The following is a 24,817-nucleotide window of genomic DNA, read 5'->3' on the forward strand; positions in this document are numbered from 1 at the left end:
TGAAGGGAATAAATCATCATTGGTTTATAGACTGGAACTAATACAACTTAAATTGAAAAAATATCATCCAGATGATTTCGCATGTCGCAAAAGACGTCCATCAACGAGTCTGACACCTCTTAGACTCACAGGGCGTCATTTCCTCGAGTATATTCCGGTTACAGCAACAAAACAAAATCCAACTCGTCAATGTGGAGTATGTAGCAGAGTTCGAGATGCGCGTGGAAAGAAAATTAGAAGAGAAACAAGATATTTCTGCCCTGACTGTGAAGTACCTCTGTGTGTCACTCCTTGTTTTAGAGTGTATCATACTGTTACCAAAATTTAAAAATACGTGAATTGTGATTTTCTTCTCTTACTTACTACTAAAGATAAGACCCGAGTTAAATCGGGTGAGCGCCTGGGGGTAGTTGTTATTTTCTATTTTTCTAATAAGCTATGCATTTTTTTACTTTAATATGGTTGGTTGGTTGTTTATTTTACTGTAATAAAATACATAGATAATTTTGTGTGAAGTGTTTTTGCAATTAAATCTGTGTGTTAAGCGGTTAATTCAGTTGATATTTAATTTAATGTTACAATATATTTTTAAATATTGTAAAAGTATATATCTAAAAATAAATCTTTATTTGTAGATTCTGCTTGAAAATATCCTTCCCGCTCACGTAGCCGAGCATTTCTTGAATACCAGGATAACTGAAGATCTCTACCACGAAAGGTATTCCTGCGTCGCTGTTATGTTCGCATCTATCCCCAATTACAAGGAATTCTACGATGAAAGCGATGTGAATAAACAAGGGCTCGAGTGTTTGCGGCTACTTAACGAAATAATTTGCGAATTTGATAAGGTAAAGTATAATATTATTAGATTTCCAAAAATTTCTTTAAAAAGTAGCTATTAGGAAATGACGTTAATACAGACACTCTGTTATTAATTCATGAATAAATGGAAATATAAACACAACTCAACAGTCATTTTGATACCAGAGAAATAAGAACTGAATGCAAATATTTTTAAAACTCTCAATTCAAAAATGTCTACATTTTTTTCGTAGTAACTCCAGTTTTTAAGGTAGCTCTGTAATTTTTTAACTTCTATCGATTTTATGTTATTAATTGGCAATAAAATACACAAAATTATTAATTGGTTTATTTAGTTATATTATTAGACAAGACGAAGAGCTCGGATTCGTTTGGAAAAATATTCCAATGAGATTTTTTTACATAATTACTTTTATGAGATCCCAAAATAAGGTTAAAGAGTTCCCCCAGGCGAAAAGTTGTTCAAATTAAAAAAACATTTAAACAAATTGTAACAATAATTTTTTTCAGCCCGGAATTTTTTTTTATTTTTTGAATCATTCTGAACAAAATAAGTCTCTTGTATTTTTCTGTAAACTTGATTGTTTTCGAGTTATAAATAATTTAAAACTGAGAAAAACGCAAAATAATACTTTTTAAAGCTCAAAAACACAACTAAAAAACATTATTTTTGAATTCACCAAGAACATTAATTCAAGTTCAAGCCTTGTTTTATCATTCACCGATATAGTATTGGTGGTAATGACAGTATTTTGGGCCTATTTCATTTTGAACGTTTTAAAGCATATAATGACGGAGTGAAAGACTAAAATTCACCTTCAAATAGCCGGTGAAAACAATATCGAAACTGAAGATATTTTGACCTTGGATATTGGGCCTTTTTCAGGGGGACTCGTTGAGTCCTCTCTGATTGTGTTTAGCAATGAACCCCTTTCTTAGTAACTGAATTCCACTGACTCAGGTTTTGGCGAAAATAACAATACTGTTTTAGCGAAGCTTAATCATCTGTTGTTTATGGATAATTTGAAATTAATGGCTTCCACTCGAAAGACTTAGATTATATGCTAAAAACTGTAGAAACTTTCTCAAATAATATCAGTACGCATTTTGGACTAGACAAGTGCCGTATACTTAATATAATCAGAGGAAAGGTTCAGCCCAGAGGTTTCGATATGCAAGATGCCCAAAACATCGAGGAAATGAGTGAAAATGATATGTACAAACATCTCGGAGTAAAGCAAACGCGGAAAATTGACCATGAATAAATGAAAACTGAACTAACTTCCGAGTTCGTACGAAGAGTAAGACAACTAAATCGGTCATATCTTAATAGTAAAAATTTGTTTAACCCAGATACTCCTAAAGTCCGTTAAAACATACGCTTTACAAATTCCTGTGTTGTTAGACTTTTACTATTATTCACTAGATGTCACAACGTAGCCTGCTTTTTAAATATGCATCAGTAGTTGTTGTTTACATTTGGTAAGTAAGGTGTCGAAAGTTGGATAAAAGAAAGTAAGTATTTTGAACATACTATGGCATTATTTTCTTAGAAAGTTTTAACATTTACTATCGTTTTTGATTGTATTTTATTGTTATCAATATTTATTCCCTTTTTTCGGAAAAATAATGCTAAAAAACGCGACTGTATGTTATAACATATATACGGTAGGATAACAGGCTACTTCATAACATTTTGTAACTTTTTAGTTATTGGACGAAACCATTGACTCCCAATGAGTTATCCCATTCACTGCCAGTAGTCAGTTTAACCTCTAAAGGTGGGTACACATATGCGAGCCGAACGGTATACGTACAGTACGCGTACAGATCCTTGAAAAATATTCTACATCGTACTAATCGCATACTTATCTCAATCCATGGAAAGCGACAAACCGTTGACAAACCAACAACGAACACACATGTGCGAAATGACTCATTTTATTTATAATTTTGGTACTGATTTATGTTCCTGTTTTTGCTTGTTTAACAAAAATAAAATTATGTACAGTAATCATCGACGTATAAATAAAGATTTTATCTTTATTTATACGTCCATGACAATAATCAGTTTACTGTTTTCTCACGTCTCTCTAGGAAGGAACACGTCATTCACACAATGTCGATTTGATGACACAATAAAAATGTTCGCTGCGTCTAGTAAGCTCCGTCCAAACTGAAAGCCGAGCTTCCTTTGAAGTCGTGAAATAAACCGCAAAAATTTGGTTCGCGACGAGTCACGATGAAACAGTACGCAAGCGGTTTTTTCTGCCGTACACATTAACGAATATAGCGTTCACAAATGGTTCGCGAACAGTTCTGCTCGCAAATGTGTACCCGCCTTTAAGCGCGCCGGGTCGCCTACTCAAGTGAAACGCTCGAGTCGTGAATTCGCGTCATTGGCGTGTGGAATGAAAACGTGAATTCGCGTCCTTGGCGTATCATTATAACTTCGTGACAAGTTAACTTTATTAACATTAAAACTAAATAAATAAAAAAAGGAGTGTATTTTTAACTCGTTCCGAATGTTCCATTTCATAAGCATCTTTTGATGTACTTGGACGATCAATTAGAACACTTCACAGTTATCTACTTCACCCTCTAACAAAATGACAACTGACCCAAACAAACAACCCACCATCTAGTAATATAGGTCACCCTACCACGCCAACCAAATATTATACCTGCATATTCAGCGCTGCCAATATTATAGTCAATATACTTTACAATGTCCGAAAATGCTTATTCACGTCCTTGGCGTTACAAATGAAACACAGAAGACGCAAATTAGCGTCTTTGGCAGTGAATGGGTTATTAGATGAGATTGAACACCTAGATGATTCGTCTTCATTACCCCGATGGTATTATTGTCTTCCCTTCATCCGATAAATATGATTCCGATGAAGATTCCGGGGATGAAAACCACATTGGCATAAATAACTAGGTAGTCAATTAGAAGTACAAGCTGAACCGTTAAAGGATGAAGGACAGAATGAACTTATCATTTTGGATCTAGAAGATATTCCAATTGAAGATTCTGATAGTGAAGATAACCTTCCATTGTCTGTGCGTGTGTCTCGCTTTGGTGTAAGTGCTCCACAACCAAAGCCACAGAAAAAAGGGAGTATTCCTGAAAAAACCAAAATATTGATCTTAATTTTCCCCACTAGAAGCCAGTAAGTGAACCAAGAAATTTTCTTACTCCTTTACAGTTATTTTCCCTTTTCATTGATGATGAAGTTGTGGACCTAATTACACATTTTAGTAATCAATATGCATCTCAACACAATCGCTCTGGAGATATCAATTAAAATGATATTAGGTGTTTTATTGGGATATTACTTCTAAGTGGATATTACTCATTTTCTCGAAGGTCCAAGTACTGGGAAAACAACGATGACGCAGGGTGTAAGTTGGTGTATTCGGTTATATCGCGAGATAAATTCAATTTTATTATGCAAAATATACATGTTTCTGATAATACCGAATTACAAAAAGGCGATAAATTTGCTAAAATTCGTCGGCTTTTGACATAATTAATAAGAATTTTTATATGTTTCGTCCATTTGAAGAACATTACAGTGTTGATGAAGCGATGGTCCCTTACTATGGGCAGCATGGATCAAAATAGTTCATCCGAGGTAAACCCATTATATGGGGCTATAAACTATGGGCCAGAACCACAAAACAAGGATATGTCGAGTGGTTTGGACTTTGTCAAGGTGCCACCACTCCACTTTCTGATACATACAAGGAATTAAGATTAGGAGCCAGTGTCGTATTGTCATTTGCAGATAAATTGCAGTCTGATAACCCAGTTGCGCCGTTCCACTTATTCTGTGATATTTTTTTACCCCACTTCCATTACTACGTGAGCTAACAGCAAGAAATTTAAAATGCACTGGAACAATTCGAGGAAATCGATTTTCGGGTTGTCCTCTGAAAAATTCCAAGCTTTTCAAAAAGGATCAGAGGGGAGTATTTGAATACTCACTCGCAGAAGACGAAAATATTATAGTATGTAAATGAAACGACATTAATTTCGTTACTATTGCATCAAATGCTATTTCACCACTGCCAACCCTACAGGTGAAAAGATATTCGCAGAAAGAAAAAAAAAGTATACTCATCCTACAGCCATTTATGATAAAAAAAATATAACGAAAATGTGGTGAAAATGTGTGAAAATATACAGAATAGGTATCAGAAGCAAGAACTGGTACTTTAGTTTATTTTCGCACTGCCTTGATATGGAAGAGCACAATGCCTGGAAATTGCATAAAAGTAATGGTGGGAAAATGGATTATCTTACATTCAGAAGATGCATAGCGTCAGGGTCAGGGTTACTGGAAATTTATAAGAAAACAACTAAACGCGGACCTTCAAAAATAAGTTAACTTACACATTTTGAGTCAAGGTACGATAGATTAGACCATATCGTCGACCTCATCACCTATTTTATATATAAATAACTAAAAAGCACCTAATAGAAAAAAAAAACTAGAAACAAATTACCAAAAAAAAAGACTATGTACCTATTAGAGATCAATACTACTTAGTAATAGATTTAGGATAAGATTGTATATAAGAAACAATGACTAATGAAAAAATGAGTAAAAATTGTAAGATTGGCGAATGGATTTAGTGTCCGCACTCATATAAACGCAAACAAAAAACAAACAACAAATTTATCAAAAAAAACAAACAAGGTGTGGTGTATATCCTAAGCAGGCAGCGTTCAGATGTAACAAGTGCGATGTTGCACTTCATCCTAAATCATGTTTTTTTTTTTTAGCTATAATAATAAAGAATAACTTTAATTTTTATACTTGGTTTAATTTATTTTATAATGAAATTATTGATCCTTAAGTAGCTTGGATTCCTACTGTTGGTTATAATATACACCTGATAATCAAAAACGGCCAACCTAAATGAACAATCTAATTTGTAAATATATGAATATAATTCATAGCAAAATTTATTAAAAATTTTGAGGTAAAACTTTTAGGTGTATCGGGGTTAAGGCATTAAATACGTACGCCTGTTCTGCGCTGAGCTACTCATTTGATATTATAAAGTGGTCAAAAACGGATAAAGAAGGTCTTCAGCGAAAATTAAGAATACTTCTTACAAAGGCGCAAAAACACCATCCACGCAGTGCAGTAGAGAGAACATTACCGCGATATCAAGGGGGAAGAGAACTTATAGACATAGTTGAGAAACTGGATAAACAGGTTGCTAATTTAAGAACTTCACAGTAGACGATACAACGCCGCTAACTGAGGGAACAAAAAATGCACGTAGACCACCTGACTAAGCAAGAAAAAATGCTAACCTGGATGAGTAAACCTCTGCATGGACGACATCTTAATGAGATTAGCCAAGAATATGTCGACAATAAAACGTCGAACTATTGGTTGACATCAGGAAAGATGTTTCCTGAGGCTGAGGGTTTCCTACTTGCCATTCAGGATCAGGTTATTTCAACTAAAAATTACCTAAAATCTATTGTTAAAGATTCTTAAGTCCAAAATCACAAACCATCCAACATCTTACCGGTGGCTGCTAGGCGTTTGTCGGTACTGATTATAAAGAACGCCATGACTCGGTAGAAAAGATTCTCCATCAAGAACTAGCTGACAATCTGGGACTTCTCCAAACCAACCATCTTCCTTATTATCAATACGTCCCTGACAAAATGCTTGAAAATGACAACTACAAGCTATACTAAGACCGCACTGTACTCATAGACCAATCAATGGCACATAATAGATCGGATCTCATACTAGTTAATAAACTTCTTAGGCAAACAAAACTTATTGATGTGGTAAAAATACAACGAAAAGATCGCTAAGTACAGAGATCTAGAAATACAAATCAGGACACAATGGAGAATGGAAAGTACCCAGACAGTACCTATTATTCTATCTACTATTGGCGTTATTCCCAAAAACCTCCTACAGCACATAAAATAGCTGGATCCAAATGAACATCTTTATAAGGCCACTCAGAAAGCTATACTCCTCGCGACGTTCAGATATGTACGAAAATTTTTGGGAGATACTCCAGCATACCAAGTCACCTAGGCATCGATAACACGGAAATAGTCCCACCTGAGCTCAATCCTTTTGATATCATAAGTATCTGGGATGAATGAATTTTCCCCTTAGAGGGAGTGTAAGCATTATGGCTAAATCTGGATAATAATAATAATAGAATAAGATCCCAGAGCGATCAGACATAACTTATTTTCACATAGATGAAACCTTAGAGTCTCAATAGCGTCTCGCGTGCTTTGAATACCTGCGCATTTATGAAACTTGCTGAGTGACACCTGGGCAGGTACCAGGTGAGAAAGGTAACTAAAAATAAGAGCTATTTAACTTAAATTTACATAACTGATTATTATTCATATTTTGTAGAATATTATTTTGAAAATACTGTAATAAGTGTCAGACACTTGTCATGGACCAGAACTTTTGTCAGACGCTTTAAAGCTCCACTAAAATTAAATGAACTTTACTTACTTTTACATGTCTGATTTTTAAATATGTTATTGATGGAACTATAATAAAGTTATATTAATTCAGTTAGACAAATTAGAATGACCAAATATCCCTCAAACACAAAAAATAGTTAACCAGAAGTATGAGCGCGAGAGTGCTGTGCTTGCATTTTAGAGTGAGTGAGAAATTGCGATAATTATGTAACGATATATGCATAATTTAAAAAATGATGATTCGAATGTATGGTTAAACGCAGGCACCGAAAATAACCAGAGATACATTAATTTGACAAAGGTTTACGAGTACTTGGGATCATCTTTATGTAGAAGTTTGCCAGGGTTTCACGCTCTAACTGGATGTGACTTTAATCCCGCCTTTTTTTAAAAAGGGTAAACAAAGACCATTCAATATATTAATGAAGAAACATGAATATCAGCGAGCTTTCATGCAGTTTGGAGAATCAGAGTTGTTTACCGATGAAGCCACCCAAAAAGATATTTTCAAAATAATCCAAAAATTTCTCTGCGAAATTTATAGTTTTCCTGATACGTGCAACATTAATGCTGCCCGGCTTCAAATGTTTTTAAATAATTACAGCGTATCTAATATTAACGAAGAATTCGATCGCAAAAATTTAAAAAATTTTGATGCTAGCAGTTTACCACCATGCTAAAGTGAGTTATTCCAACAATTCCGCCGTGCTAAATACATTCATTTTTAGCATATGGAATAATGCAAATGCAAAACAACCAACCATTTTAACTCCTGAACACAATGGGTAGAGATTAGAAGAAAACCAATATCACTTTCATTGGTTTGATGGTGACCAATTACCAGCAAACGTTACTGAATTCCTTCAAACTTCAGGTATTATACTTTGATTTCAGGTTTAGAATTTATTATGTTTGTGATTTTCTGCTTTTTAATTCTTTGAACTATTTTTTGCAGAACAACCAGCCAGCAACAACATAACTGATAATGATGAAGATGATGACTCGGATGAGCAGCATCATGATTGGTTGAATGATGAAAATTGTAATCATTGCCACAATGAATATGATGATTAAAATATAGAAAAATGTTTGTTTCAATCAATCCCAGTTGAAGATTTTTTACAAAAATTATTTTTTTTTAATTATCCTAACTAGTATCTTTTTTACAATAAAGTAAATATAATTTCTTATAAAACCAAAGTGCTCCGAATTAATTAATTATCCCAAATATCAATACATTAATTTACTTTAATATTTATCTTAATGCTAGAGTTCATCATATTAAAATAGAGATGCAAAAATATTTAATCGGATCGAAAACAGTAAGTATTCTTAATGAATTTGAATTATTTACTCTGAGGCTCATGCGCACAGCACTCTGGCGCTCATACCTCTAGTTAACTAATTTTTGTGTTTGAGGGATGTTTGGTCATTCTAATTTGTCTGACTGATTAAATATAACTTTATTATAGTACCATTAATAACATATTTAAAAATCAAACATGTAAAAGTAAGTAAAGTTCATTTAATTTTAGTGGAGCTTTAAAGCGTCTGACAAAAGTTCTGGTCCATGACAAGTGTCTGACACTTATTACAGTATTTTCAAAATAATATTCTACAAAATATGTATAATAATCAGTTATGTAAATTTAAGTTAAATAGCTCTTATTTTTAGTTACCTTTCTCACCTGGTACCTGCCCAGGTGTCACTCAGCAAGTTTCATAAATGCGCAGGTATTCAAAGCACGCGAGACGCTATTGAGACTCTAAGGTTTCATCTGTGTGAAAATAAGTTATGTCTGATCGCTCTGGGATCTTGGACTATAATTTATGAATGTGAATTGTGCTACTTTTTGGATTATTTTATTATGTAAAATATGTCTTCCAAATATGTTTACAAGAGCTTCTTACTTGAGTTTTTTTTTCCAACTTGGCATTTACGTAATCTAATATTACATTAGCAAACTAACAAACTTTGTGTGTTTTGCTACAGTCTCTAGTCTATATTTATATTTCTTGATTTTAATTGCCTGAAACATTTTTTAATTTATTTTCTAAATTTAAGTCTTTGTTTTTCAGTTGCTGCTAAAACCAAAATTCAGTTGTATAGAGAAAATTAAAACCATAGGTAGTACGTATATGCTGGCCTCTGGATTAAGGCCTGGTAAAGAAGACAGCAAAGTAAGTAAATTATTAGCCAATTTATTTCTATTTTTAAATTTAAATAAATTGGTTTCTTAAAAATGTTTTACCATTTTCTATAATTTGATAAGAATATTTGTTACATCAGTATTTTCCCAGTTATTTCGTTATTTTGACATTTACCAATCATAAATATAGAATCTTAATAAAAATTATGTTTTGTAGTAATGTTAGCAGGGCGGACTGCTGATCTGGCTGATCTGATTTCCTAATTATTTAGTTTATTTAATATTTTATCAATCTTAGGCGAATATCTTGCCAGTACAGTCTGTATCGTGTCGTACAGACGGTTACTGCCCAATATTCTCGATGTTTTGATTAATGTGTAATTTCAAGGAGCCGAGTGGTCGTTCCTGGCCATTTACTACTATTCCTTAGAATTATGTAAACAATAAAAGAACAAATGTTTTTCAAAATTTTCCAATAAAAACATGGTTTCTATCTGTGTACATATACATATTTATAAATTGAGAAACTTCTTTTCACATCAATGGATGTAATGGGAGCTTATTTTAACCAAGAAGCATTCACAAAAATATTTGGTTTCTTAATCTATTTCTTCGTCAGCTATCTCAGGATGTTCTGAAAACCATTGATCTTTTGAATTATTGTTTCAAATTTTAGAAAAATATCATTTCCAGTATCCCCTTTAAAATTTTGACAAGCTGATCTAATTTTTTCTAGTAAGACTATGCTTTCTACCAAGGACGTAATGATTCTAATTGAGTAATAGTTTTTTTAGGCAAACTAAAATTTGATTTAATGAATGAAAGTTGCTGCTGAATAACGTTGTTTTTAAAAATTTGTTTAGCATCTAGCAGAGATTGGGATCTTTCATCCGTTAAAGCGTCAATTATATTTTTTAAATCTACGAAATAGTCTGAATATAAAGAAAAAGGCTTCCAACCATGTTCCCCATATTTCTGGTAGAAGTAGAATGTTTGGAATCATTTCTTTATAAAGTTAAATTCTTATAGGAGATTTGTGAAATATTTCTTTTATGATATTGATATTAGGGATTTTGCAAAAGGAAACTATTTTCTAATTTCTTCCGCAACTTTGTTCGTTCCATGTTATAAACAAGTAACGTCTATTAAGTTGGTATAAAATATTTTTAAATTTTGTCCTGTCTTGACTATATATGGTGCAGTATCGGATAAAAAAGCAATCATTTATTACTAGGAACAGCTGCAGAAGGAAGAAATTGTGATATTTCTTCTTGTACAAAACGTGATATTGTTGCAGAGTTGATTTTTTCTAATTACTTGCATGAAATTAAATAGGATTTTGGTTTGGATGATCACTTAGAACACCAATCATTAAATGAGCGATAGATCTTCCTGACGAATCAGTGGTTTTGTCAACACATACGTTGAACTAATTGTCACTAATATTAGTTTTTATATATCTATTACTGACGAGTACAACGAATTAACATGGTTTCTCTTTAGAATCCTTTCACTTGGAATATTCAATTTACAATATATTTTTTAAGAAGTTCAGTTTTTATTGGATAATTTTGAAAGTGGTATATTTGCAGAGATTAATGCACGGCACAAGTCTTCATTAAAAGCATCTTGTTCGTTTTCTTCTTTCTTACGAGATCGAAAATACTTGGATAACCAAGCTTGATATTTTTATCCAGATTTAAAATTTTTCCAGATTTTAGTTTTGTGCTTTTTGGCTAAATGTGACGCAGTTCTGACATGTTATCTATCTGAAATTCTGAAAATATCACTGAAACAGTCAGTGATATTTTAGCAATAGTTAAAATATTTATTTTGTAATAAAATATACATAAATAGGTATTGGTATTACGAGTATATTAAAATTTAAATATATTAATTCCATTTTATTAACGTTAATTTATCATCATCATCCAGCCTTCATTTATCACGTCCACTGCTGGACATAGGCCTCCCTTAAACTCCTCCATTCTTTGAGATTTTGTGCTCTTTGTTGCCAATTTTTGGTGATACACCTGATGTCGTCAGCCCAACGTGTAGGTGGTCTTCCTCTACTAAGTTTGTCTGCTCTTGGCCTCCAATGTGTAATTTTACTCGCCCATCGTAAGTCATGCAATCTCGCTACATTTCCTGCCCACTTCCATTTAAGTTCCGCTATGCGTTCAACAACATCAGCAATACTCGTCCTTCTTCGCAGATCTTCGTTTTTTATTCGGTCCTGCAACGTCACTCCCAGCATAGATCGTTCCATTCGTCTCTGTGCGACTCTCAATTTCGAAACCGTAGTCTTGGTTAGAGTCATAGTTTCCGTCCCATAGGTCATGACCGGTAATATGCATTGGTTAAATACTTTTCTTTTAAGGCTAATTGGTATGTTGGCCCTAAGTGTGTCTCGCAGTTTTCCAAAGGCTGCCCACGCTAAAGTTATTCTTCTTTGGATTTCGCATGTTTGGTTATCCCTGCTGATTCTTATTTCATGACCTAAATTCGTCTATTTTTCCACCAGTTCTACCACTTTGTTTTTAATAGTTAAATGGTTATTGGGGACCATACTTCTCATAAACTTAGTTTTGGACAAGTTCATTCTGAGGCCCACCTTCGAACATGCAAAGTCTAATTCATTTAACATATCTATGGCTTCTTCTAAAGAATCTATGATAAGGACAATGTCATCTGCGAAACGGAGATGGTTAAGTTTTTCACCGTGTATAGTTACTCCTCTGTGGTCCCAATTGACCATCTTAAAGGCATACTCTAATGCCGTTATGAATAATTTCGGTGACAATGTGTCTTCTTGTCTTACCCCACGTTTTATTTTTATTGGTCGGGTTTTATCGTGTATCTTAACAGTCATAGTGACATTTTTGTAAATATTGTAAATAAGTTCACTATACCTATGGTCAATCCTGCTGTCATTCATTGCTTCTATAAGGCTGTCTATTTCGATCGTGTCTAACGCTTTATGAAAATCTATGAAAGTAAGGACAAGAGGTTTGTTGTATTCTATAGATTTTTCAATGAGCATCTTTACTGTATGGAGGTGATCATTGGTACCATAATTTAATCGGAATTTTGCCCGCTCTCTCGGTTGGTACAAATCTAATTTTCTCTCCAATCTTGATGTCACTAACCTAGTGAAGAGCTTGTATATATGGTTCAACAGGCTAATAGGTCTATAATTCTCTAGGTCCGTTCTATCTCCTTTTTTATGCAAAAGAATGGTTATAGCCTTGTTCCATTCTGTGGGCACCTCTCTTTGCTGCAAACATGGATTAAACAGTTTCCTTAATTGATTTAATAGCATATCTTCTCCATTTACGATAGCTTCTATTACAATTCCATCCTCTCCTGGGGCTTTGTTATTTTTCATTTTTCTTAACGCTTGTCGAATCTCATCTACATTTATTTCTGGCATTAGTTCGGAACCTTGATTCATGATCTTCTTTGAAATGGCTGTTTGTATTCGTGTTTGATCTTTTCGTCTACTTCCATATAATTCCTCGTAGAACTCTTCGACGACCTGTATTAACTCGTCTCTACGAGATATTATTTCATTTTGCTTGTTTCTTAATTTATGAATTTTTCATTTCCTATTCGTTAGCTTTCTACGTAGAACTTTTTAGCTGTTATTTTCCTGTATAAAACGTTAAATATTATCGGTTTTAAATTTTCTTAAATATCTTCTAATTGCCTTCGAAACAATTTTATTCATTTCTCTTAGAGTGTGGCTGTCTGCATTCTCATCGCTTCTCATTTGTCTTCTTTGATCTAGCAGCGTTTCAGTATATGGACTTATTTTACTATCTGATTTTCTTTTACGACAGTCCACTCGGTGACTTTCTTGTAAGGCGTTTATGATTCAATTATTCAAGTCGTTAAGATTGTTCTCGGAGGTTTCATGCAGTAGTAGCTTATTATTGATATAAGCCTGATATTGGTTGATATTTAATGGGGGTGTCCAAATACCATTAGATTTATGTTTAATCATTATGTTTCTTTCTCTTTTTGTGTTGATTTGTACTTTCGCTAGTATCATTCTGTGGTCACTGCTTGTGGTGAACTTGTTGAGTACTGTTACATCTTTAATTATTTGTTTTTTGTTACTTATGATGTAGTCAATTTCGTTCCTTGTTTTAGCGTTTGGACTTTCCCAGGTCCATCTTTTGTGCATTTTTTTGTAAAAGAAGCTGTTCATGATGAATAAATTATTCTGGAGTAGGAATCCTAGTAGCGTTTCTCCTCTGTCATTTCTTTCTGGAGAACCGAATTTTTCCAAGGATAGAAACATCCTCTGCATCTTTTACATCTATTTTTGCGTTAAAATCGCCACATAAAATTGTAAATTGAGTACGAGAATCATTAAGCGCAGTAGATATGTCGTCATAAAATATTTCGATTTTTTCGTCTTGTGTCTGTATACTCTGTTGTTGGAGCGTTTACTTGGATAATTTTGAGTTGATATCTACTGTTCAACTTCAGAATAAGATATGCCACTCTAGATGATATACTTTGAATGTTTATTATTTTGTTCGAGTGATTTTTATGGACGAAGAAACCGATGCCTCCAACTGATGTAGTTTCAGGGCCAGTCTGATAGAATATATGCCCTGATTTCAGTGTTTTTAAAGTTCCACCTCTCTTTCTAACTTCGCTGAAACCTATGACATCCCATTTAATTTATTCATTTCAGTTTCCATTTCTGTGAATCTCTTCTCGGACAGTAGACTTCTGGCATTGTATGTACTAATATAAAGGGTTATGGGATTTTTTGGGTTTCCAATTAGTCAACTTTTTGTCAGAATCCTTGGGACAGACTGATAAATCAGTGTAAGATTGTGGACGCATCCTACTCACCTGGGGTAAATCTGTGTGGTTTTAAGGGGTATATTGGCATTTAAAACACCACGCCTGCCAGACGGGTTGGTGAGTGTTCGCAGTATCACAGCTGGTTAAATCCACTTGATTGCCACCTGTGACTTTGTGGTACCGCACCTGTTGTCTAAGCCCTATTCTTACCTGTTTTTCATAAATACAGGAACTTCCCTATTTAACCTATTATCTAACGTTAATTTATGCAATCATTAAAATATTTTAAACAACATCAAATATAGAAAAGTATTAAATATTTAGTACTTACAATTTTAAACTGAACAATAAACTTTGTCCATGTCCATAGATAGGACAAAGGTTTAATACTCTGTAAGGTTTAATCCAAATAACGACACTAGTTATTTTCGGCATTTTAAAATCAAAATAGTTAACAAAATAAACAAGCTCCACTGACGATGCTTTAGTTTTCACTTTCACTTTTGAGAACAAAATGATTTGCAAAATGACAATTTTATTTATACCCCACGCAATAAACTTTTGAAACACCCTTTTATTACGGGATTATAATCAGTTACCTGCTACAACAATACCAAGAATATTAAGTAGTATCTTAGGTAGGTACTATCGATAACATTGGAACTTTGGAATTTCCAGTTACTTAGTCATACCATTATCTACGATTATAATATACATCTATAGATGTATATTATTTAAAACTCACAGTTTTAAATAAATTGACGTTTATGCTTTTTATGCAATTTTTTGTATAAATATGCAAAATCCCCAGATATTTGCATAAAATAAGCATTTTGCATATTTGCCTAAGTCTAGTTTAAGTTTATATTTTTCTAGGCCTAGATGATATGCGTAGAGATTGATTAAATAAAGCTCACGGGCTTCCTGTTTTGTTTTTGTAGTTATTTTTTAAGTTTTTCCTATAACTATTTTATTAATTATATTTTTTAATATATTTCTGCAGTCTCAGGACTTTTTGAAGGTAAGAAAATAAAGAGTAAGTTTCTTTTTAAGGTAATGTTTCCAAATCTGCAGTTTTTTATTTTATATTTTACATATACATCTGCTTATATTTTACAATGGCGAAAAATTGTTTCTGGTCTGATTACACTGCTACTAAATCAATTTTAAAATTTTATTTTAGTTTTTTATTAAGATTTACGTGTCTTGACATAGTAGGTACAAAAGGTACAATTTTATTAAATTACGTTACAATGATACACAGTTAAATTACAATGAATAAATAAAAACTTTATATGTTTACAATTAATAGTTATTAAATTCTAAACCACATGTCTTGTTCTAAATTTCCTGGTAAAGCCAGGATTCGCAGATAGCCCAAGAAGTGGTGGAAAGAAAAAAATTGATTTCATGCACTAATTAGTGAATTTTTTAAACCTATTCTGTGTTATAACGGGCGATATCAGGAACAACTCACAGTCCTTATAACAGCAATTTTCTACTTTACTTTAGGATTCTTAGTAGCAACAGTAGAAATCCAGGTTATAAATTTGGTTTGATGTAAAATTGTATTTTTTTTTTCTAACGTCTTTTAATACATAAAAGAACTGAGAAACATTTTGCTGATTGAAGGCTGTAAACGTTGCAATGGACGTTGACTCGGGCGTTCTTAGTGATAATTTGTATTTTTTCATAAACCACTCCACAAAATATCGACCTGCTTTCTTTTTGGCTTTGTTGAATCAATTAGGGATTTCACATGTCTCTGTGTATTTAAAGATTATTCTACTAAAATGTTCTTTAGTATTTCTCATTTCTTCTAGCTGTTCATCAGAAAACCTATATTTGAAAGGTCCTGCGTTGGAGGGAAAAACCTGAAAATATATTCTTATAAAAGGAAACTATTTTGAAAAAGGAGCGAATTTTATTTATCGTATGTCAATTACAACACATTTAGAACAAATACACAAACACTAGTAATATAGGTATTTGACAAACTTTAAATAGTTACAAACAAACATCAAGTGTATTTATATAATCAATTGACTCTGAAGTTGCAAACATGAGGTCTTCAGGGCTACCGTTGTAGGATCTTGAGTGACACTCTTCAATAATGTGGTCGATGGTTTAGTTCTCCCCACAGTCACATTGAGGAGACGGGTTCTTTCTCCATTTATGTAGCATGTATGCACATCTGCCATGTCTGGTTCGGATCCTATTTAGAGTGGACCATGTTTTGCGTGGAAAATCAAAACCTGGTGGCTTATGGGTAATGCAAGGCGTGTTATTTTGCCATTCGTTCCATTCTTGGGACCATGCATTCGTGATGTTGAACTTCTCATGTATCATTCTTGCCGTTTTCATTGGTGGTTTTCTAGAACGGAGACGGGTATTTCGTGTATCATCGGTAAATTGGTTGATCGGCAGGTTTATATTGTTCATGATCTTTTTGTATTCACATGTAAGTGCGTCGAGTCGTCGTAAATGTGGAGGTGGGATGTCACTTAATACTGGAAGCTATTGGGTGGGAGTTGATTTAACTGTACCAGCTATCATCCTCATAGTGCTGTGCAGCTGATTGTCGACCTTTTTTACGTGTGGACTGTATAGCCAGACTAGAGCACAATATTCAGCAGTCGAGAAACTTTTGGGCAGTTTTTGTTAAATGTTCTTTAAATGATAGCGTTCTGTCTAGTGTTACACCCAGGTACTTCGGTGTTTTGTTGTGGGTAAGTGTGGTATTTTCAAACCGTATGTTGAGTTCCTTTCCAGCAAGTTTATTGTTAAGGTGAAAGTAACTAACTTCTGTTTTGGATGCATTTGGTTGAAGTCGCCACTTGCGAAAATATTTGCCTAATATATATATATATATATATATATATATATATATATATATATATATATAAGTCTGCCGTCAGAACTTCTTCAGACGTTTCTAGTATTCTGCATCGTGTAGTGAGGGCCCAGTCATCGGCGTATCCGAACTTTCTTGACTGGTTTTCCGGCATATCTGCTAGGTATAAGCTAAATAGTAGTGGAGAGAGCACTGACCCCTGTGGTAGGCCATTCTTAAGTTTCTTTGGTGGGCTGATATCTGTGCCCATCACTACATGAAACATTCGGTCGTTGAGCATGCTATTTATTAGGCGTGCTATTAGTTTACAGGGGATTGCACGGAGAATTTTGTATATAAGGCCCTCTCTTCATACTGTATCGTAAGCTGCCGAGAGATCAATAAATGCCGCTGAAGTTTTAAGTCTTCTTTGGAAACCCACTTCGATATAGGTGGTGAGTGACATTACCTGGTCTGCACAGCTTTGTTCTGGTCGAAAACCCGGTTGTTCGACTGGGATCGCCTGAAACAGTTCTGTACTGATTCTATTATATATAAGCCTCTCTAATAGTTTGTAGATTGCAGAGAGAAGCGGAATTGGTCTGTAGTTTTTTAGGTTGGCTTTAGTATGGCTATTATCTTAGAGCGCTTTAGTTCTTGTGGAATATTTCCAGTTTCCATGATGTCTCTGAAAAATCGTACCAGAAAAACTTTTGTATACTTGCCACAATTTATTAGGAATTTAGGGTGAATATTATCAAATCCTGGTGCTTTTGCTGGCTTAACGTCTTTAAGAGCCTTTGATATGTCTTCGCTGGTAAAGGGGAGGGAATGCTTCGTTTCTGTGGCTACATGTTTTAAAGTTTTAAGTTCTCTCTTTACGAAGATGGTGTGTGCTTTATCCTTTGGTGCCCTGGATGTTTTTACTATATGTGATGCTACGGCATCTGGCTTTACGGCTGCCTCTCGGCGTTTCGTACGGACACCACTCCCTAATTTTCTTAAAAATAACCATGCCTGTCTGTTTGATTTCTGGAAGTGTAGACTTTCCACTGTTTCGCTTTTGGCTTCTAGCGGCATCTAGGCTGTACAGTAGTTCATCCGCTATTTCTTGGTCACCAGTTTCAAGAAAGCTCTGATATAATTCCTCGCTATTTTCCGACGAGCCAGGGATATATTCTTTGCGATAGCCTCTTGGTATGTGTTTTTTTTTTTCTACACTTAGGACGGCACCAACAAATCTATGATAGTTTTTGATATTAGGTGTCATCCACCCAAGGCATTTATCCAGATCCGCAGAGAAGTCAATCCAGTTGGACTTTTTAAAATTCCATCTTCTTCCGTGGGATAGAACTAATTAAAGGGATTTGCGTCCCTACTTCTATTATTACTGGTCGATGTTGGCTGTGTGGGAAATCAGTTAGAACTCTTCGTGAAGCCCCTTGTTGTCGGTCCAAACGAAGCATAGGTCGGGGTTGTATTTCCGCCTCTATGCCGCGGATCTGAAAGTTGGTTCGTCGTCGGCATCAAACAAAAGGTACAGGCGTTCGTCTTCTGTCCATTTTATTAAAGCATTCCCATTCGCATCATTATTTTTGTACTTCCACTGATCATGATGGATATTGTAATCTCCAACAAATACAGCAGGGTGAGGATGTACTTCAGTTACTTGGGCTGGTCACGACGTAGCAGGTGGCTTGTAAATGTTGGACACGGTAATGCTAGCGATTTTTGTGACCATATTATAAATACAGTCATCAGTGGAAGAAGAGATTAGCGAAGCATTTTCAATATCTTCTTTGACATATGTGGCGTATGTTCAGTGGTAAGTTGCGCCTAATAGTTCATAGTCCGGTATTTTGCCCCTTTTTTGTAGTTGCTTCTCTGTTTCGCAGTGGGTTTCCTGTATAGCAACTAATGTCACTGTTGTCACCTTTTAATAGTTTTGATAAAAACTGGCTTTTAGCATAGCTACGCCTTCTATGTTTATATGGCAAATTCGAACTATAGGTCCGATTGGTCTGGTTGTGCGGTCCTCACAAGGACCGTTTATTTTGTTTATCACCTTTCGTTGGAAGTGTTGTTTGGTCAGGAGATCCTAAGGATTGTCTGACTGCCAGTATGTGCTAGTTCATTTAGCGTTACCCAAGGTGCACGTGTAGTATTCTACTACGGACGCGAACTAGCTCTACACCCCAAAGGGGCGAAAAATAAATTGGATTGTTTTTTACCTTAACTGGGATTCCAACCAAGACCTTTGGTAAAAATCCCAGTTTCTAAGCCACAATTTATTTTTAATTAATTTTTCACTCACTGTCACAAACATTTTCTTTTGAATTTAGGTATTGTTAAATATTTATTTATTTTGAAATTTGAAATAGAGTATGGCTGTTTTTTTAAGTTACCTCATTGGGATACTTCTTTAAATATCTTCGTAAAGTTGATTCTGGTATGTTATACTTTTTAGCTATCGAATTCACACTTTTATGACTATCTCTAACATCGCTAAATACTTTATTCATATCTTCTTTTGTCCAAGATTGTAAATTTGTTTTACTTACATATACTCTGTCTATTTTTATAAGCTAACAACCACACAAAAATCATAAAAAATGTCAGAATAAAGGGTCGTGGGTAAATTGGCGAATTCTTTACCTTACCTACTTTATTTTTCGCCAACTTACTCTCCTACACTATTTTAAACAAAAACGTTGGTAATAAGAAAAGTAAATAAACTGTTTTGTTAATTCGTTTCATAAATCACATTTTAAACATGCATGAATTTGCTTGTAACGGTAGATAGAAAGATAACACTTACCTAGGCACCAGTAGAGGTTATTTTCGCAAAAATTTATAACGCAGAATACGTGTTGCACTCTGCTGTCTGTGGCCAACTACTTGTTCAACCAAATACTCGTACTGTTGGCACGGCTTTGGAATTATAGCAGGGTGGTCTTGGCTACAGTATACAAGGAGGGTACTTGTGGGTACTTGCGGGTACAAGTAACCTACTTGTTAAACGATACTTTCCCAAACCATTCTCCTATCTATAAGGCGACGGTACAAAAAATTGTAAAACGCTTTGAGGAAACTGGATGAGTAAAAGATGGCATTCCAACAGGTAGACCAAAAACTGTTATAAATAAATTACAGTAAAACTTTAGATTCAGTGCAGAGTTTCGTTGAAGATTCACATACATCTTTATGCAGAGCTGCACAAAGACATGATTTAGGTTATTCTTAAGTCTTACGAGTATTACACAAGAATTCATTTAAACTCTACAAATTCCAGTTCTTGTAAGAATTAAATAAAGATGACTACGGCCGTAGTCATATTTATTTAATACTTCTAGATTGAGGTAAATCCACACTGGATACGTCAAAACCATACTTAGAGACCACAAAAACTAAATGTATAGTCCTATATAGAGGGTACTCAGTTAATTGGGCCGTTTTTTATTGACATTTAGGATACTGCCAAATTAACAATGGAGGACATTTAGAACTTTTGGTTAGGTAGACATTAATTTAGCAAGGTAGTAAACTATTAATTATGTTCAAATTTAGTAGTTTGAATCAAACAGTTTATTGAGACAATTAGGCGTTTCTAGGCTTTTGTTTTACCTTTTTAAGATGTTCCTGACTACATAAATTCGAAAGTTTTGTATACAGTTAAACTGGTATTGAGGTGGAGATTTCATAAAGGTACAATATACAGGGTGTTCTTTTTAAAAAACCAAAGTAAAATGATATAAAAAAAAATGTAAATCTGGTAACATTGCAAGCATCAAATTTAAAATCTCCATATTGCAGAATAGCCTTATTCTGGTTTGTATACAATTCGGACCATCTATTTAAAAGATAATTAGGGGTTTCTAGATTTTTGGTCCTCTCTATATAAAATATAATACACTAAAAAATATCACGTAGTAGTAATTAATAATGCTAAAAATGTTTAAAAAATTGGTAAATTAATATTACTTTCAGGAGGCCAGTAGAAAAGAAGAGCACATAATTACCGCTTTGGTTGATTTTGCGGTTCTCCTGATGACAAGTTTGGAGCAAATCAATCGAGATGCATTCCAAAGATTTAAACTAAGAGTTGGTAAGTTACTTTTTTTGTGATCTTCGCCATTTGTGCCATATATACATATACAAAAATTAAGAGAAAACCAAAAAAAAAATATTCAAAAATATAATGTATGAAAAAAGTTGAATCAATTTAATGCTTTCTGATAAACAATATTTTTGTTGTTAATTCTCGGTGCAACTTCCAACGGTTGGCCTTGCAATTTGTTTATCGTCATTGCAAAAGCCAAACGCTTGAGAAATTGTAAACGCTTAAAATCAAATGGTCAATTCTTATCGGTACATGTAAGTCAAAGGTAAGTTAAACTTACCACTCAAGTGGGTAAGTTTTTTTGGCCAAATATTTTTGTACGGCATTTATAACTTAAACCTGCGACCTAATGCGGTACAAAAAAATTGGTACCAGAAACAGGGAAAATTTTTTATTTTCGGAAAAATTTTTCCCTATTTTCGGTAATATGGCGCTGGCACTGTACGGCATTCACACACAAAGTTTCAAATCGGTATATAAAATATTTTTTTTGTAATGCCGTACGTTTTGGCTGGGACAGCGGTGAGAAAACTAAGGCACAATATTTAATTTGAATCCCCATGATTTGTGTACCGATAAGAATTGGCAGCATAGACTCTTTATTGTAGTATTGATTTATATGTGATTCATGCTGCGTCAAATGACCTATTAAAAATGTCCCATGGGTTTATAGGCCATAAGATAACAATGACATTATTCATTATCTTTTCACAGTCAGTCTCATGCCATTTCATAGTTGAGGCTGATTATTATTATGCAGCATAATGACAACTGATCTTACTTTTGATTATACATTGTGAAGTGGAATTCTGGTCAATTCCAATGAATTCAAAAACTCAGTAGGATAGTTGGGTTAGTCTGATTTATAACTCTGTCAACTGATTTGACCGAAATCAACTTTTCTGGAAGAAAATTCTGAATGGTCGCATTTAGATCATCGACATTTGTATTTTTGCCACTAATATTGCTTAAACACAGACAATTATGGTTATTGATCTGTTGCGCTTTGTACTAAAAACACGTTGAATAAGCTCCTCTTTCTGCTGAGTCTGTGAAGTAATAGAAATATGTGTAACAGACAATTTCCTTTAAGTTTCTTTTTATTAGAACCTTCTATATTATCGCTGGAACTTTATTTTATGTAGTTTTTAATTAAATTTCTATTTTGTTTTAGGTCTAAATCACGGACCTGTAATAGCAGGGGTCGTTGGTGCTCAAAAACCACAATACGATATTTGGGGAAACACCGTAAACGTAGCTTCCAGAATGGACTCATGTGGGCTTTTAGGTAAAACTAATTTAATTTTAATATAATTAAGTATTAAAAGCTTTAAACATATACCCGTATTTAAAAATTAAAAAGTTATATGAACTAAAATTCTCCTTCATTGCATTGGTCATAATAGTGTATTATGATTCTATTTTCAAAAAAAAAAAATTTCTTCTTTGTTTTCGCACTAGGTTGTTCTAGTTGCTTTTATAATATTACTTCTTCGGTTCACACAAAGCGGCAAAGGAACTTTAGGTATCACAACGAAAAAGCGAGAAGTTTTAAATTACTGCTAGAATGGTCAGCTGAAAGAAATGAAAAACATAAGCAGGAAATATACTATAAATGGCTAAATGACAGAGAAAATGAGAATAAAAAAAGTGAATATCAGCAAGTACGTGCAAAATTCAAAACCGAAGTAATAAACGACAAAAATCAAAATGGGAAAACAAATGTCAGAATGTAAACACGTACATCGAAGGGCGAAAATCTAGAGAAACCTTGAGATTTACAAAGAATGTAAGAACCAACAAAAAGGAAGAAACTGTTATAAACCCCATAATAACAACGAAATGGGAAGAGCATTACAAAACACTAATGATAGAAAAAGGACCACAATACAGTCCCACATCACACAAAATAATTGAAATCCCAGGACAGTCAATCAGTATGATTAACAGACCAAAAAAGCAGTAGCCTTATTACAAAACCACCTCGCCCCAATATTGTTTACCAGAATTTTAAATAGAGATCCGGTACCACAGACATGGAAAGAAGGATGGATAACATCTATACATAATAAAGGTAGTGAACAAGAGCCAAATAATTACAGAGGTATTACTGCAGCTAGCGCACTAAGTCGACTGTACGAAAGATATTAAAAGACCTCATATGTCAAAAGTACCATCCATCCAATGAAGAGCATCTCCAAGGCGATGTTGAAAAGAAATTTAAGAAATAAAAATTGCCATATTAGAAATGAGTGGCAAATAGGAACTGAAAGGCATATAACGCTATAAAACCGGTTTAATATATACTTCTTCGGGTGTTTTTGGTGTACCAATTGACAAACCTTCTAAATCTACGGATGACTATCTTAGAAGCAGACGTGCCATATAATTTTTTTTATTTGAATTAAAGTGTCTCGACGACGAGGTCATTGACACGATGACAGTATAATACGATATAAGGATATTTTAAATATAGTTTTACATTTGACAATACACAATACTTATTTTTTACAAATTTAACACTTATACATAATTATAATTCAGAGTTTATAAAGCACTTGAATGTCTTTTAAATATTTAAACAGACTTGCATATTTCTGTTTCATTCAACATTTCTTGTATATTACCTCCCAACTGGTGTTCTTTTCTTTTACTAGAAAGATGTGGACATTCTTTAAGGAAATGCTTGACGGTTAAGGGACTGCTGCAATGGCCGCATGTAGGTGAATCGCTAGATGCCGTGAAAAAGCCATGTGTAAGCCGAGTGTGTCCAATTCTTAATCTTCTTAGAATAACCTTGTGTCTTCTGGACATAGGTGGTAGATCCAAGGAAGGTATAACTGGTTGTATATCGTGTAAATGACTCGAAGTTGTGTTCCAATTAGCTTGCCATTTGTCATATATACGCTTTTTGAACAATTTTTCCATAAGCGATATTCTCATGCTGTATTATAAGTTACGTTTGATTCTCGTAGTTTTCAGTAGCTGGGGTAACGTAGACTTGTCGTCTGAAACTCATAATATGCGAGTACTCATCTCTTGAGATACCTGCCTTTAATAATGATATTATAGGCGACACCATTTGAATTCCGAAATCTTTGAGTGTCTGTTCTATGACCTCATTAGGTATGGACGGACAGACATTTGATATCAGTATTCTCTTAGCTGGAGAAATCAGTCTTCTGATACTCAACTCAACGGAATTTACAGTTACAGTGGAATGCTCTAATATAAGCTGGTCTACAAGCTCGATTCTTGATAAGTAGATACACACTCGGTTGTTTGAGATTTTCGATGCAAAACAAAACATTTTTGGGATTAACGATGTTTTCAACTGCTTTAACGTAGTCCAATAACACAAGATTGGGATGAGTATGTATGATAATTGCTTGTTCTTTTTTTGGAAAAATAGGTTTAGATCTTGGTTTAGCTGCAGCAACATATGAAGTTGTAGGTGTATTGTTTTCTCCGTCATTCGTTAACATTATTGATTTTATTACATTTAAAGTAGTTTGTTCAATTTTGTTGCCCTTGTAGTCAAAAGCAACAGGTTTAGGATTATTCATAAT

General features: G+C 34.0%; 1 protein-coding gene across 2 annotated transcripts in view; it reads left to right on the forward strand.

Moving 5' to 3' along the window:
* Window positions 1-24,817, forward strand: part of LOC140437146 (adenylate cyclase type 2-like) — a 559,227-nt gene that overhangs the window by 528,735 nt on the left and 5,675 nt on the right. For both annotated transcript variants that reach the window (XM_072526486.1, XM_072526487.1), the window contains 4 exons: window positions 636-848; window positions 9,401-9,502; window positions 21,116-21,233; window positions 22,423-22,536. In XM_072526486.1, the coding sequence (XP_072382587.1) occupies window positions 636-848; window positions 9,401-9,502; window positions 21,116-21,233; window positions 22,423-22,536 (547 nt within the window). The remainder of the gene's footprint in view (window positions 1-635; window positions 849-9,400; window positions 9,503-21,115; window positions 21,234-22,422; window positions 22,537-24,817) is intronic.

Source organism: Diabrotica undecimpunctata, chromosome 3 (assembly GCF_040954645.1).
Source record: "Diabrotica undecimpunctata isolate CICGRU chromosome 3, icDiaUnde3, whole genome shotgun sequence".
NCBI lineage: Eukaryota > Metazoa > Arthropoda > Insecta > Coleoptera > Chrysomelidae > Diabrotica > Diabrotica undecimpunctata.